The sequence below is a fragment of the Pezoporus wallicus genome, unplaced genomic scaffold (genome assembly GCF_028554395.1).
Source record: "Pezoporus wallicus isolate ANWC-B61680 ecotype Strahan unplaced genomic scaffold, APGP_CSIRO_Pwel_v1 contig_8632, whole genome shotgun sequence".
In the NCBI taxonomy this organism is placed as follows: domain Eukaryota; kingdom Metazoa; phylum Chordata; class Aves; order Psittaciformes; family Psittacidae; genus Pezoporus; species Pezoporus wallicus.
Genome location: NW_026637835.1, coordinates 1 through 14,156, shown reverse-complemented (window position 1 = coordinate 14,156; position 14,156 = coordinate 1). Strand labels below are relative to the sequence as shown.

At 64.7% G+C, this 14,156-nt stretch overlaps 2 protein-coding genes across 2 annotated transcripts; one reads left to right on the top strand and one right to left on the bottom strand.

The window, feature by feature from the left end:
• Positions 1 to 190: 190 nt before the first annotated feature.
• Positions 191 to 5,188, top strand: PEA15 (proliferation and apoptosis adaptor protein 15). The gene is made up of 4 exons (XM_057408053.1): positions 191 to 323; positions 2,518 to 2,691; positions 4,090 to 4,245; positions 5,053 to 5,188. Exons 2-4 carry the CDS (start codon positions 2,520 to 2,522, stop codon positions 5,115 to 5,117), a joined length of 393 nt encoding a protein of 130 aa, XP_057264036.1. The 5' UTR covers positions 191 to 323; positions 2,518 to 2,519; the 3' UTR covers positions 5,118 to 5,188.
• On the bottom strand, positions 1,800 to 12,943 carry DCAF8 (DDB1 and CUL4 associated factor 8). The gene is made up of 14 exons (XM_057408052.1): positions 12,821 to 12,943; positions 11,696 to 11,766; positions 10,921 to 11,618; positions 9,323 to 9,463; positions 9,061 to 9,155; positions 8,062 to 8,172; positions 7,552 to 7,624; positions 7,376 to 7,433; positions 7,155 to 7,262; positions 6,770 to 6,900; positions 5,930 to 6,049; positions 5,732 to 5,848; positions 5,515 to 5,636; positions 1,800 to 1,811 (listed from the first exon to the last, which is right to left on the bottom strand). The coding sequence occupies exons 2-13, from the start codon at positions 11,742 to 11,744 to the stop codon at positions 5,523 to 5,525; spliced, it is 1,815 nt and encodes a 604-aa protein (XP_057264035.1). The 5' UTR covers positions 11,745 to 11,766; positions 12,821 to 12,943; the 3' UTR covers positions 1,800 to 1,811; positions 5,515 to 5,522.
• Positions 12,944 to 14,156: the final 1,213 nt, after the last annotated feature.

Below are 14,156 nucleotides of genomic sequence, written 5' to 3'. Positions count from 1 at the left end.
CCCATTGACACCCCCAATGTGTCCCTTGTTGGGGGGGGGATTTGGGGGGGGGGGGACACCGGAGAACCCCCCCAAGGGCCCAGGCGAGAGCCCCCTTGCAAGAGCCCCCCAAGGAGCCCCCCCCCCCCGTGAGCGATCCCCGTGCAAGGGCTCACCCGGTGCCGTCCCCCTCTTTTTGAAGCCACGCCCCCTTGGCCACGCCCCGTTAAGCCCCGCCCATCACCAGGGCCCCCACCCCGTTAAGCCCCGCCCCGCTGCTCAAAGCGGCAGCACCGAGAGCGCCCGAACGGCTGCAACGGCACCGGCACCGCCACCACCGGCCGGTGAGTGCATGGGGGGGGACGGGACGGGACGGGACCGGACGGGTCCCACCGGGCACCGGGAGCCGCCACCGGGAGCGGAACCGGGGCCGGATGGAGATGGAGAGCGCGGCCGCCGCCTCCATCCGGTCCCGATCCCGGTCCCGGTCCCGGTCCCGATCGCGGTCCCGCGGTGTTAACCCCGCTCCGGTACTAACGGACCCCCCCCCCCCCGTTAACGCCTCCCCCCGCTCCGTGATTCCCCCACTTCCCTTTTCCCACCGCGCCGGGATTCGAACCCGTGACCCACAGCGCGGGGGGGGGACGGGACCCGCGCTCCACCCGGTGCCACCCGGTGCCGCTCCCCACTGCAACCGGGGGGGGGCCCAGATGCGCCCCAGATGTGGGATGCTGCTGATAGGGGATGGGGGGGGGGTCGTGTGTGTGTGTGTGTGTTTGTGCCCCCCACTTTCCGTGGGGCAGGGACTGGGTGTCGCGGGGGCCACACAAAGGCCCCTTGTCCCTATGGGGGGGGGATTTAGGGGGGATTAATCGCGTCCTGTTATCTCCACCACAACACGGGGGGGGGGGGGGGGGGATTAATCGCCCCCCACCCTTCCCTATGAAAGGGCCCAGCGAGGCCCCGCCCCTCGATGAATATTCATGAGGCGATTTGCATGGGAAGAGTGAATGGGGGGGGGTCCCACGGGTTGGGGGGGGGGGTTGGGCATCCCACATTCCCCCCACCACCACTACCACCCGTTGGAGCCTGGGAATGGGCACGCGGCCACGGTGGGGGGAGGGGGGGGCCCATCCCCCATTCCCATCCCCATTCCCATCCCCCCATCCCCATCCCCCCCCCCCCCCCTCGTCCCCCCCCCTCCCGGAAGGACCCAACGTCCGGGCCAAGGGCTGAGTCATCGGCGGCCTTAAAGGGGCCGGACACGCTTGGGGGGGGGGGGGGCATTGGGGGGGGGGGGGGGGGGGGTCACATGTGAGTGTGAGCGTGGGGCACGCGTGTGCGCACGTGCGGGTGCAGGGGGGGGGGTGTTTATTGGGGGGGGGGGTGCGCATGCGTGCACGTGGCCGTGGCCGTGTGTCCATGTGTCCTCTGTTCCCCCCCACCCCCCCCACTTCCATGTGTGTCCCTCTTGGGGTGCCCCCTCCCCACCGTACAAACACCCCCCACACCCCCCCACACCCCCCCCCATAGCACCCACGGGTGTCACTATGGGGCAGCGGGATGCTGCGATCGCCACGGCAACCGCATCCCTAGGGTGGGTGGCAGCGGTTGCCATGGTGACCGAGGAGCAACAGGAGATAGGGGTGACCCTCCCCCTTATACACACACACCCCCCCCCCCAATGGACCCTGGGTGCTGGGGGGGGGGGTGCAAGGCCAGGAAGGGTCCCCCCCCCATCCCTGTCACATCCCATGACCATCACATGAGTCATGGGCCAGTGGAGCGTGGAAGCGTGTTGGGGGGTGACACACACGTGTTGGGGGGTGGCACACGTGTTGGGCACACATGCATGTGGGTACACGCACATGCATGTTGGGGGCTGACATACATGTGTTGAGTACACATGCCTGTGGGAACAGACACATGCATGTTGGGGGGTGACACATGTGTTGGGTACACATGCATGTTGGGGGGTGACATACATGTGTTGGGTACACATGCATGTTGGAACACACACATGCATGTTGAGGGGTGACACACATGTGTTGAGGGGTGACACACACGTGTTGGGGGTTGCCACTCACGTGTTGGGGGGTGACACACGCGTGTTGGGGGTGACACACATGTGTTGGGGGTTGCCACCCCTGTGTTTGGGGGTGCCACACGTGTTTTGGGGGTGCCACAGGTGTGTTGGTGGGTGCCACCTGTGTGTTGAGGGGTGCCACATGCATGTTGAGGGGTGACCCACGTGTGTTGGTGGGTGCCACACACATGTTGAGTGGTGCCACAGGCATGTCGAGGGGTGACCCATGCATGTTGGTGGGTGCCGCACACATGTTGAGGGGTGCCACACGCATGTTGAGGGGTGCCACACATGTATTGGTGGGTGCCACACGCATGTTGAGGGGTGCCACGCATGTATTGGTGGGTGCCACACGCATGTTGAGGGCTGCCCCATGCATGTCGGGGGGGTGCCACAGGCACCCACACGCGTGTGGGCTGAGGCCGGGCAGCTCGTGACGCTGCTGGGCGCAGCCATGGCCGAGTACCGCAGCCTCCTGGAGGAGCTGGCCCAGAACATCACGGCCGAGGACCTGGAGCAGCTCAAGTCCGCCTGCAAGGAGGACATCCCGAGCGGCGAGAGCGAGGCCATCGCCACCGGCCACCACTGGTTCAGCTTCCTGGAGAAGCACGGCAAGCTGGGGCCAGGTGGGACCCCGGCCCTCCCCTGCTCCCCGTCCCGGGCTCTTGATCGCTCCCCACTGGGTCCCCAGCCCCGTCTCTCCCTGCTCCCCGGGGTCCCGTCTCCGTTCGCCATCCCACGCGCATCCCCTCTCCCGCTCGCTGGCCATTGCCCTCGTCCTGCTCTGTCTCCTCTCCCCATCTCCCATCCTGGTCCCATCCCCATCCTGGTCCCATCCCCATCCTGGTCCCATCCCCATCCTGGTCCCATCCTGCTCCCATCCCCATCCTGGTCCCATCCCCGTCCTGGTCCCATCCCCATCCTGGTCCCATCCTGCTCCCATCCCCATCCTGGTCCCATCCCCATCCTGGTCCCATCCTGGTCCCATCCCCGTCCTGGTCCCATCCCCATCCTGGTCCCATCCTGCTCCCATCCCCATCCTGGTCCCATCTCCCATCCTGGTCCCATCTCCCATCCTGGTCCCATCTCCCATCCTGGTCCCATCTCCCATCCAGTCCCATCCCCATCCTGGTCCCATCCCCATCCTGGTCCCATCCCCATCCTGGTCCCATCCCCATCCTGCTCCCATCTCCCATCCTGGTCCCATCCCCATCCTGGTCCCATCTCCCATCCAGTCCCATCCCCATCCTGGTCCCATCCCCATCCTGGTCCCATCCCCATCCTGGTCCCATCCCCATCCTGGTCCCATCCCCATCCTGCTCCCATCCCCATCCCGGTCCCATCTCCCATCCTGGTCCCATCTCCCATCCAGTCCCATCCCCATCCTGCTCCCACCCCCATCCTGCTCCCACCCCCATCCTGGTCCCCCCACTCTTCCCTGTCTGGGTCCCCATCCCCTCTCCTGGCTCCAGTCCTTGTCCAAGTGCTACCCCTGTGTCCCCATCCCCATGGTGTTGGTGTCATGGTGTCGCTGTCCCCCTCCCCATGGCATCCCTTCCCCACGGTGTCCCTGCCAAACGGTTTCCCATCCTCATGTCACCCCTTCCCCACAGCACCCCTTACCCATGGCGTCCCTGCCCCACGGTGTCCCTGCCCCACGGCGTCCCTGCCCCACAGTGCCCCTGCCCTATGGTGTCCCTGCCCCACAGCACCCCTTACCCATGGTGTCCCTTCCCCACGGTGTCCCTGCCAAACGGTTTCCCATCCCCATGTCGCCCCTTCCCCACGGCGCCTCCCCACGGTGTCCCTGCCCTATGGTGTCCCTGCCCCACGGCACCCCTTACCCATGGCGTCCCTTCCCCACGGTGTCCCTGCCCCACGGTGTCCCTACCAAACGGTTTCCCTTCCCCATGGCACCCCTTACCCACGGCGCCCCCGCCCCACGGCGCCCCCGCCCCACGGCGCCCCTGCCCCACGGCGCCCCCGCCCCACGGCGCCCCGGTGACGCCGCCCCACTGCCCCAGACACGCTCTCGTACGTGGAGCACATCTTCGAGATCTCGCGCCGCCCGGACCTGCTCACCACGGTCGTGCGGTACCGGACCCACGTGCTCAAGATCTCGGAGGAGGACGAGGTGGACACGAAGCTCACGCGCATCCCCAGCGCCAAGAAGTACAAGGGTGAGGGGGGGGGAATCCGTGGGGAGAGGGGAATCCATGGGGAGGGGGGAATCCATGGGGATGGGGGAATCCATGGGGAGGGGGGAATCCATGGGGATGGGGGCATCCGTGGGGAGAGGGGAATCCGTGGGGATGGGGGCATCCGTGGGGAGAGGGGAATCCATGGGGATGGGGGCATCCGTGGGGAGAGGGGAATCCGTGGGGATGGGGGCATCCGTGGGGAGAGGGGAATCCATGGGGATGGGGGCATCCGTGGGGAGAGGGGAATCCGTGGGGAGAGGGGAATCCATGGGGATGGGGGCATCCATGGGGAGAGGGGAATCCATGGGGATGGGGGCATCCATGGGGAGAGGGGAATCCGTGGGGAGAGGGGAATCCGTGGGGAGAGGGGGAATCCGTGGGGAGAGGGGAATCCGTGGGGAGAGGGGGAATCCGTGGGGAGAGGGGAATCCGTGGGGAGGGGGGCATCCATGGGGACAGGGTCATCCCGTGGGAATAGGAGCACCCATGGGTACAGGGACCCCCCCCTACGGGGACAGGAGCACCCCATAAGGGACAGGGACACCCCATGGGCACAAGCACACCCCATAGGGACAGGGCCACCCCATAGGGACAGGAGCACCCCATAGGGACAGGGACACCCCATAGGGACAGGAGCACCCCATAGGGACAGGGACACCCCATAGGGACAGGGACACCCCATAGGGACAGGGCCACCCCATAGGGACAGGAGCACCCCATAGGGACAGGGCCCCCCCCATGGTCCCAATGTTGGGGGGGGTCCCCCCACTGACACCCCCCCCCCAGACATCATCCGGCAGCCATCGGAGGAGGAGATCATCAAACTGGCGCCCCCCCCCAAGAAAGCCTGAGGGGGGGAGGGGCAGGAGGAGGAGCTGGATGGAGGCTGTGCCCCACCCCCACCCCCACCCCACCCCCCCCCCTCCGGCCCGGGGGGGGGAGGGGCACCACTGTCACTAACCAAGTCTTAACACCCCCCCCCCCGGGGGGGCCGTGTGTGTGTGATGGGGGAGGGGCGCTTTGCTCAGGATAAAGGGGGGGGGGCACATTAGTATAAAAATCCCCCCCCCCCAAGTGTTTTGGGGGACCCCCAGGGTGAGGCTGTGGGAGGATGGATGGGGGGGCCTTAAGTCAATCCAAAGCTCCATGTGTTAGTGGGGGCGGTGCGTGGCTGGAGCCCCCCCCCTCCAACCCCAGTAGTGTTTGGGGAGGGGGGGGGTCCAAGTTGGGGTGTCAGGGCTGGGGGGGGGGGGGGCTCACGATGGCATACACTGCACCCGGTCCGGGCCTTCCTCCTCCTCATCCGATGTGTCCGAGGAGCTGGGGGACTCATCCGAGTCTGCATCCGGGGCTCCGGGCTCCCGTCGGCGCTATGGGGTTGGGGGGGGGGGACATAAAGGGGGTGAACGGGGTTGGTTTTTGGGGGGGGGGGACACACACACACGGACACCCCCATGGCACCTACGCGGTGGTGGCGGCGCTGGCGGAGGTGGTGCATGAGGAACCAGAGCATGTGGCTGTCGAACATGTCGGTGTGGTGCAGGCTGTCCTCGTCCCGCTCCAGCTTGTTCTTCTTGATCACCTATGGGGATGGGATGGGATGGGGGGGTTAAATGGGGGGGACAAGGTCCTGACCCCCAACACCCCCCGCTATGGGTCTCACCTCCCGCAGCCCCGCCAGCTCCGTGGGGGTCTCGGCGGTGGGGGCCCAGATCTTGACGTCGTGGTCCAGGCCGCTGGTGGCCAGGACGGGGAGGTGGGGATGGGGCTCGAGGCAGTTCACCTGCGGGGGGGGCACCTCCATTGCGGCACCCCTGAACTCATTGGGGGGTCCCATGGGTGCAGCAGGGGTGCTCCTGACCCAGCAGCCCCCTTAGGGTGAGGGGGGCAAAGGGGAAGGGGCTGGAGCCAGGGGATGGGAAGGGGCTGGATCCAAGGGATGGGAAGGGGCTGGATCCAAGGGATGGGAAGGGGCTGGAGCCAGGGGATGGGAAGGGGCTGGATCCAGGGGATGAGAAGGGGCTGGAGCCAGGGGATGGGAAGGGGCTGGATCCAAGGGATGGGAAGGGGCTGGATCCAGGGGATGAGAAGGGGCTGGAGCCAGGGGATGGGAAGGGGCTGGATCCAAGGGATGAGAAGGGTCTGGATCCAAGGGATGGGAAGGGGCTGGATCCAAGGGATGGGAAGGGGCTGGAGCCAGGGGATGGGAAGGGGCTGGATCCAAGGGATGGGAAGGGGCTGGATCCAGGGGATGAGAAGGGGCTGGAGCCAGGGGATGGGAAGGGGCTGGATCCAAGGGATGAGAAGGGGCTGGATCCAAGGGATGGGAAGGGGCTGGAGCCAGGGAAACAGAAAGGGGCTGGATGCAGGGAATGCGAAGGGGCTGGAGCCAGGGAATGGGAAGGGGCTGGAGCCAGGGGACAGGAAGGGGCTGGAGCCAGGGGAGGGGAAGGGGCCGGAGCCAGGGGACGGGAAGGGGCCGGGAGCAGGGGCAGGGCCTCACCACTCCGCCCTTGTCTCCTTCCAGGAACTGCACGATCTGGCAGGAGGACTTCTCCCACAGGAAGATGTGGCCGCAGTCGCTGCCGCTCACCACGAACTCGCTTTTGGGGCCGTAGAAATTCACACCTTTCACTTGGGAAAGAGGGCACGGGATGAGGCCAGCGGGAGCCGGGCACCATTCCCAGTGGGAATCCCCTCCCTGCCATCGATCCCATCCCTCCTAGGGAGTTCCATGGCCCCCATCCCACCCACTCCATTCCATGCAGGGAGAGCTGGCGTGAAGGAAAGGGAACCCAAGCACCGGGAGCAGCAGGAATCCACCAAAAGTTGGGAATGCTCCCATTTGGCTGCTCCCTGTGGGCACTGGGGGGGGGTCCTGCCCTTACCCGTGGCGTTATTGCGGTGTCCCTTGTACCTCTTGATGTACTCGGCCCCGTCGCTGTGGGAGGAGTTGAAGAGGTAAATGTCCTCATCGTTGTAGCTGGCCAAGAGCTCTGGGGGGGCACGGGAGAGACGGTGGTGTCAGCACGTGGAGGTGCTGAACCCCCCCATCACCACCACCACCCCATCACCACCACCGGTGCCGCGGTCCCCGGTGGTCACTCACCGGAGCCGTCGTGGCTGTACACCAGGCAGGTGATGTTGGCTTTGGACTCGCTGTTCACCTGGGGAGAGAGCACGGGGAGAGAGTCTCCTTCCTCCTCCTCCTCCTCACCACCACCCCGCTATGGGCACGGCCCCGGTCCCGGCCCCGCAGGTGACACCGCAGCACCAGGTCCTTACCAAGTGGTGTGGGCAGAACTTCTTGAGGACGCAGTTGTTGGCGTTCTCATCTATCTTCCTCTGGTCGTAAATCCTGCGGGAGAAGGGCAGGGATGGGAGCAGCACCCAGGCACCGGGCACCGCTGCTGCCTGCATCAACCACAACCGCGGCCGAAGCGGCTCCATGTCCCCATAGTCCCCTTCCCTTCCTTCCTCCTTTGCCACTGCCCCGATGCCAGGGAGCAAGGAGCCCATGGGGAGCGTTCCTGGGCCAGACACCAGCGTGGCTGACTGGGATCACTGGGAATTGTCATCCCCATGGATGGAGCCCAGCAGCAGAGCAGCTCCAGGGCTCGCCCTCAAAGGATCCATCTTTGAACCCTCAAACCACGGAAGGGTTTGGGTTGAAGGCACCTTAAAGCTCTTCCTCCCACTGGAGCACGTTGCTCCCAACCCCATCCAACCTTTGAAGCCCACCCAATCCCACCTGGGGCTTGGAGGCATTAAGTGGAGCACCGGGGTGGGACTCACCTGATGAACTGGTCTCTGCCCCCCACAGCAAAGTGGTAGGTGTTGGCTGGGTTGACGTAGATGGTGTAGAGACCCACCTTCTTCTCCTTCTCCTTGGTCACCACCAGTTTCCTTGAAGAGATGCAGAAGGACAATAACAACCCAACCACAACCACCACCACCACAAAACCACCTCCAGTTCCAAGCAGGCTCCAGCTGGGACAGCAGGAGCTGCACAGGCAGCGTGGGATGGATGCCAGGGCAGAAGTGCTTTGCTGCTCTCTTCTTCCCCTCACCCATCTGGCTGTAACAATGCCCACATTGCACACGATCCCATCCCCCAGGAGCTCCCTAGTTCAGCTCCAGGGACACAAACACTGGGATTAAAGGTTTGGAAAGGCCCCAGCGGGGTTTTTGTCCCCGTGATGGAACAGGGAAAGCTCCAGCCAAAAGCATTCGCGTGGAGGAACGAACCCAAACACCAAAGCTTTGGATTTAGAGCGAAAGCATCTCCAAAATGAGACTGGAAAACCACCAGAGATCAAATGCAGGTGGAAGCAGGGCTGGACCTGGCAGCAGGAGGGTGCTGCTGTTCCCTGTCTGAGCAGGGTCCCATCCTGGGGGATTCAAACCCCTTGGCTAATGAGCCAGGTGCAGAGAGTCCTGGAATGGTTTGGGATGGAAGGGACCTTAAAGCTCCTCCGGTCCCAACCCCTTCCACCGGAGCAGCTTGCTCCAAGCCCCTGTGTCCAACCCGGCCTTGAACACTGCCAGGGATGGGGCAGCTTCTCCCTTTAACCCATTCCAGTGTCCCACCACAGCCCCAGGGAAGGACCCACACCGTGTGTGCGCTCTGGGGCTGCCCCTGCTGTCCAAGAGCCTCACAACAGCCCTTTGCTGCCCCTCAATCCGGCACAAAACCAGCAGAACCCACAGCCTTCTTTGGCCACAGCCTCCCCCCCACTTCGAGACTCCCTGTGGAGCATCCCTGGGGATGGGACCAGGAAGGACAACACTCACGAGGCAGGTCGGTCTTGTCTCAGGTCGATGGTGAAGACGACAGCATCTTCACCTGCCGATAGGAAAGTGCATGGAGAATCCGGTTCTAGGGCCAGCTGGAAGATAAAGACTTGGCCATTGGTCCCCTTTCCACCCAACAACGTGGCGAGACCCCCCTCTTTTTGCCCCCCACAACCCTCATCACCCCACTGAGCCAGGAGGGAGGACCCCGGGGTGTGTTTTGGGGGGTTGGGGGTCCCCCATACCCACACCAAGGGCTCACCTTGTGTGAGGCTCCCTTGTGCTGGGCCACCCTCTTCGTGTTCTTGCAGCACTGGGTGGCTGAGAGCTCGGCCACCCGGACCTGCCCGTCCCGGGCACACATGGCCAGCGTGGAGTCACCGCTGTTGGGCAGGAACTTGGCCTGGAAGGGAGCAAGTGGCCTTCAACCGAGGGCAGCACCTCTGCCAACACCCCCCCCCAACACCCCTCTGTGCGCTCAGATCCATAGGGAACGGCTGCAAAGCCCCAGCTCCATCCTGGCCACGCTGGAGGGGTGGGAAGATGGAAGCTCTGTGGGGCCTGGGGGGATCCCACCCCATGAAAGGGTGGATTTTAGGGCAGCCTGGTGGGGTTTGAGGGTTCTTAGCACCAGCATCTTCCTCCTGCCCCGTTATCCAGCTGGAATTCGGGGCTTCTAGAGCAGGTTCCTGCCCCACCACAGTGGATCTCTAGTAGGAGACAGCCCTGCCCCATGGGTTGGGGTTGGAACTGGATGCAGGGGATTGGAACTGGATGCAGGGGGTCGGAACTGGATGCAGGGGGTCGGAACTGGATGCAGGGGGCTGGAACTGGATCCAGGGGGTCGGAACTGGATCCAGGGGGTCGGAACTGGACGCAGGGGGTCGGAACTGGACGCAGGGGGTCGGAATTGGATGCAGGGGGCTGGAACAGGATGAAGGGGCTGGAACTGGATGCAGGGGGTCGGAACTGGATGCAGGGGGCTGGAACAGGATGAAGGGGCTGGAACTGGATGCAGGGGGTCGGAACTGGATGAAGGGCGCTGGAACTGGATGCAGGGGGCTGGAACTGGATGCAGGGGGCTGGAACTGGACGCAGGGGGTCGGAACTGGACGCAGGGGCTGGAACTGGACGCAGGGGGCTGGAACTGGATGCAGGGGGTCGGAACTGGATGCAGGGGGTCGGAACTGGATGAAGGGTGCTGGAACTGGATGCAGGGGCTGGAACTGGACGCAGGGGGTCGGAACTGGATGAAGGGCGCTGGAACTGGATGCAGGGGCTGGAACTGGATGAAGAGGGCTGGAACTGGATGCAGGGGCTGGAACTGGATGGAGAGGGCTGGAACTGGATGCAGGGGGTGGAACTGGATGCAGGGGGCTGGAAATGGATGCAGGGGCTGGAACTGGATGCAGGGGGTCGGAACTGGATGAAGGGCGCTGGAACTGGATGTACGGGGTCGGAACTGGATGCAGGGGGTCGGAACTGGATGCAGGGGCTGGAACTGGATGCAGGGGGTCGGAACTGGATGCAGGGGCTGGAACTGGATGCAGGGAGTCGGAACTGGATGCAGGGGGCTGGAACTGGATGACCTTTAGGTCCTTTCCAACCCAAACCATTCCAGGATTCCATGATGTTGTAATGAAAGGCCAAGGGGTGACGGGTTCAAACCGGAACAGGGGAAGTTCAGAGCGGAGATAAGGAAGCCCCTTGCTATGAGGACGCCGAGGTGCCCCATCCCTGGCAGTGCTCCAGGCCAGCTTGGACACAGCCTGCTCCAGTGTGAGGCATCCCCCTTCCCACAGCACATGGGGGGGGGGGGGGGGGGTGTGGAACCAGACGATGCCCAAAGCTCCTCCTCACCTGGAAAACGTTGCTCTTGTGGCCGCTCTCGAACTCCAGCACCGGCCTCCTCCTCACCCAGTCCCAGACGACGACGCGGAGGTCGTCGCTGCCGCTGGCGAGCCAGGTGCCGCGCTGGTTAAAGTGCAGGGTGTTGACGCAGCCCGTGTGGGCCTCGAGGCCGTGCTGCAGGCGGAAGCGCTGCACGAAGACGCGGGCGCCGCAGGCCTCGGGCACGAAGCGGGCGCTGGAGCCCAGCTGCCGGTGCCGCAGCGCCGGGACGGCTCGCCAACGGGGCCGCGGCAGCGCCGACGTCTCCGCCAACACCCACGCCTCCAGCGCCTGCTCGTCGTCTGACGAGTCCTGCTCGCGGTCGGGGCGCCGGCGCTGGGCTCGCCGCTGCGCTCGCTCTTCCTCTTCCTCTTCCTCCTCTTCTTCTTCTTCCTCCTCCTCCTCCTCCTCCTCCGAGGGCGAGCGCTCCAGGGCCCGGCTCTCCTCGGTGAGGGAGTAGTGCCCGGTGTCGTCCATGCTGTCCGAGTCCTTCTCCTCGGCCGAGCTCTCGGGCTCCGTGTCCCGGCTCGTGCCCAGCCTGGCGCGCGGGGGCCCCACGTCGTCGCCCGTGAGGCTCAGGCTCAGGTCCGAGGCCTCCACCTCGATGCCAGAGGAGGTTTCCCGGCCCTCCTCAGCCGACATCTCCTCGGGGCTGCTGGACAAGCTCCCTGTGGGCACACACACACACAAACCATGAGGGGACATCGGGGGCAAAGAGAGGGGGGGGTCCCCACCGCGGCCTCACCGTTCACGATGTCCGTCTTCCCGTCCATGCTGCTGCCTTTGTCCGACATGCTGGGATCGGGAGCGCTCACCCTGCAGGGACAGAGCCAGTGGGAAGCTCCTCCAGGTTCTTCCAGGGACCCCTTCCACTGGAGCAGGATGCTCCAAGCCCCTGTGTCCAACCTGGCCTTGAGCACTGCCAGGGATGGGGCAGCCACAGCTTCTCTGGGCACCCTGTGCCAGCGCCTCGGCACCCTCACAGCGAAGAGCTTCTGCCTAAGAGCTCATCTCAGTCTCCCCTCGGGCAGGTTCAAGCCATTTCCCTTTGCCTGTCCCTGCATCCCTTGTCCCAAGCCCCTCTCCAGGTTTCCTGCAGCCCCTTCAGGCACTGGAGCTGCTCTCAGGTCTCCCCTTCAGGAGCCTTCTCTTCTCCAGGCTGCCCCAGCCCAGCTCTCTCAGCCTGGCTCCATGGCAGAGCTGCTCCAGCCCTCGCAGCAGCTCCGTGGCCTTGCTCCAGCAGCTCCACATCCCTCTGGTGCTGCTGCCCCAGAGCTGGATGCAGGATGGGGGGCAGGGGGGGTCTGACAGCTCATGGGAGCTCCCCAGTCCCTCCTCTCAGGGCTCTGCTAAGAGGAGGAAAGCAGGGTTTGTGCCCTTTGCTCTGCCTCAGCCTCCACCAAGGGGAGGTGATGGGACCATGGGGCTGGGACAGGCTCAGCTCCGGATCAGAGCTCCCAGCAGCTGGAACACACCGCAGCCACGGGGATCAGGCTCCAGACCCCAAACCAGCCCCAGCAACTCCAACAGGAGGCAATTCCTTCCACCCTGAGCTCTATCCCAACCTGGAAGAGCTGGGAGCCAGAGGGACACAGCCCCTGCTCCGTGCAGCAGCCAGCTCAGGTACCTCGCTGCTCTGCTGCGGGCATGAATGCATCCATGCAGCAGGCACCCTGTCCTCCATCCTTCCTCAGCAGCACCATTCCAAGCGCAGGGAATGCCGTGACCCGGCTCCCAGTGCCTTTACCACCAGCTCCCAGCAGGATGGGTGCTCCTGGCTTCCCAAGGGCAAGGAAAGCCCAACCAGCTTGGAGAATCCCATAAGAGCAGCCCTATGGATCCCCCCGGGGGGGGGGGGGGTCCCACTCACCTGCACGGTGCTGCAGGAACAAGGGCTGGAGGTTCCTTGGCAGCTGATGGGAACAAGAGGTTAAAGCAGGGAGTGAGCCCCTGCTCCCTTGGGAACCCCTCAGGGACAACGGGATCTGTCCTGGGATGGGGATGGGGACAAGGGACAGGGGTTGGGGCCAGAGGTGGCACCAGGGAAGGAGCCCTGGGGGGGGGGGATGGACCCGGACCCTCAGCACCCTCCTAAGAGATGAGGACACCAAGAAGGTGCCAGGGACAGGAGGGAACCCTTGGATCCGGGGGCTGGGGGGAAGAAGTCCCCAACCCCTCTTAAGGGGTGAGGAGGCCTTTGGGGTAACAGGAACCTGCCCTGGGGTAAAACGGGACCCCCCCAAAGGCACCAGGACCCCTCTTAAAGGGGCAGAAACCCCTCAGCAGACAGAAGGGACCCCCCCAAAGGCACCAGGACCCCCCTTAAAGGGGAAGAAACCCCTCAGCAGACAGAAGGGACCCCCCCAAAGGCACCAGGACCCCCCTTAAAGGGGCAGAAACCCCTCAGCAAACAGAAGGGACCACCCCAAAGGCACCAGGACCCCCCTTAAAGGGGCAGAAACCCCTCAGCAGACAGAAGGGACCCCCCCGAGGCACAAGCACGGACCCCAAAGCAGCACGGACCCCCCTATAGGGGCAAAACCCCCCTCGGGTGCAGGAGTGACCCCCCCATAACCGCAGGGCCGGACCCACCCCCAAGGCCCAGCGCTCTTCAGGCCCCCGTTACCCCCGCGGCCCAGTGGGGGGGGGGGGGTTGAGGTACGACGGGGCCGGTACCGGAGCCACCGGGGAGGGCCCTGAGGGCCTCGGAAAGCCATGTGCCCCCCATGTTATAGGGTCCCCCCCCCCATGTTATTATAGGGTCTCCATGTGCCCCCCCCCATGTTATTATAGGGTCTCCATGTGCCCCCCCCCCCCATGTTATTGTAGGGTCTCCATGTACCCCCCCCATGTTATTATAGGGTCTCCATGTGCCCCCCCCATGTTATTTAGGGTCTCCATGTGCCCCCCCCATGTTATTGTAGGGTCTCCATGTGCCCCCCCCCCCATGTTATTGTAGGGTCTCCATGTGCCCCCCCCCCCATGTTATTATAGGGTCTCCATGTGCCCCCCCATGTTATTATAGGGTCTCCATGTGCCCCCCCCATGTTATTATAGGGTGTCCATGTGCCCCCCCCCATGTTATTGTAGGGTCTCCATGTGCCCCCCCCATGTTATTATAGGGTCTCCATGTGCCCCCCCCTCCATGTGCCCCCCCCATATTATAGGGTCTCCATGTGCCCCCCCCATGTTATTGTAGGGTCTCC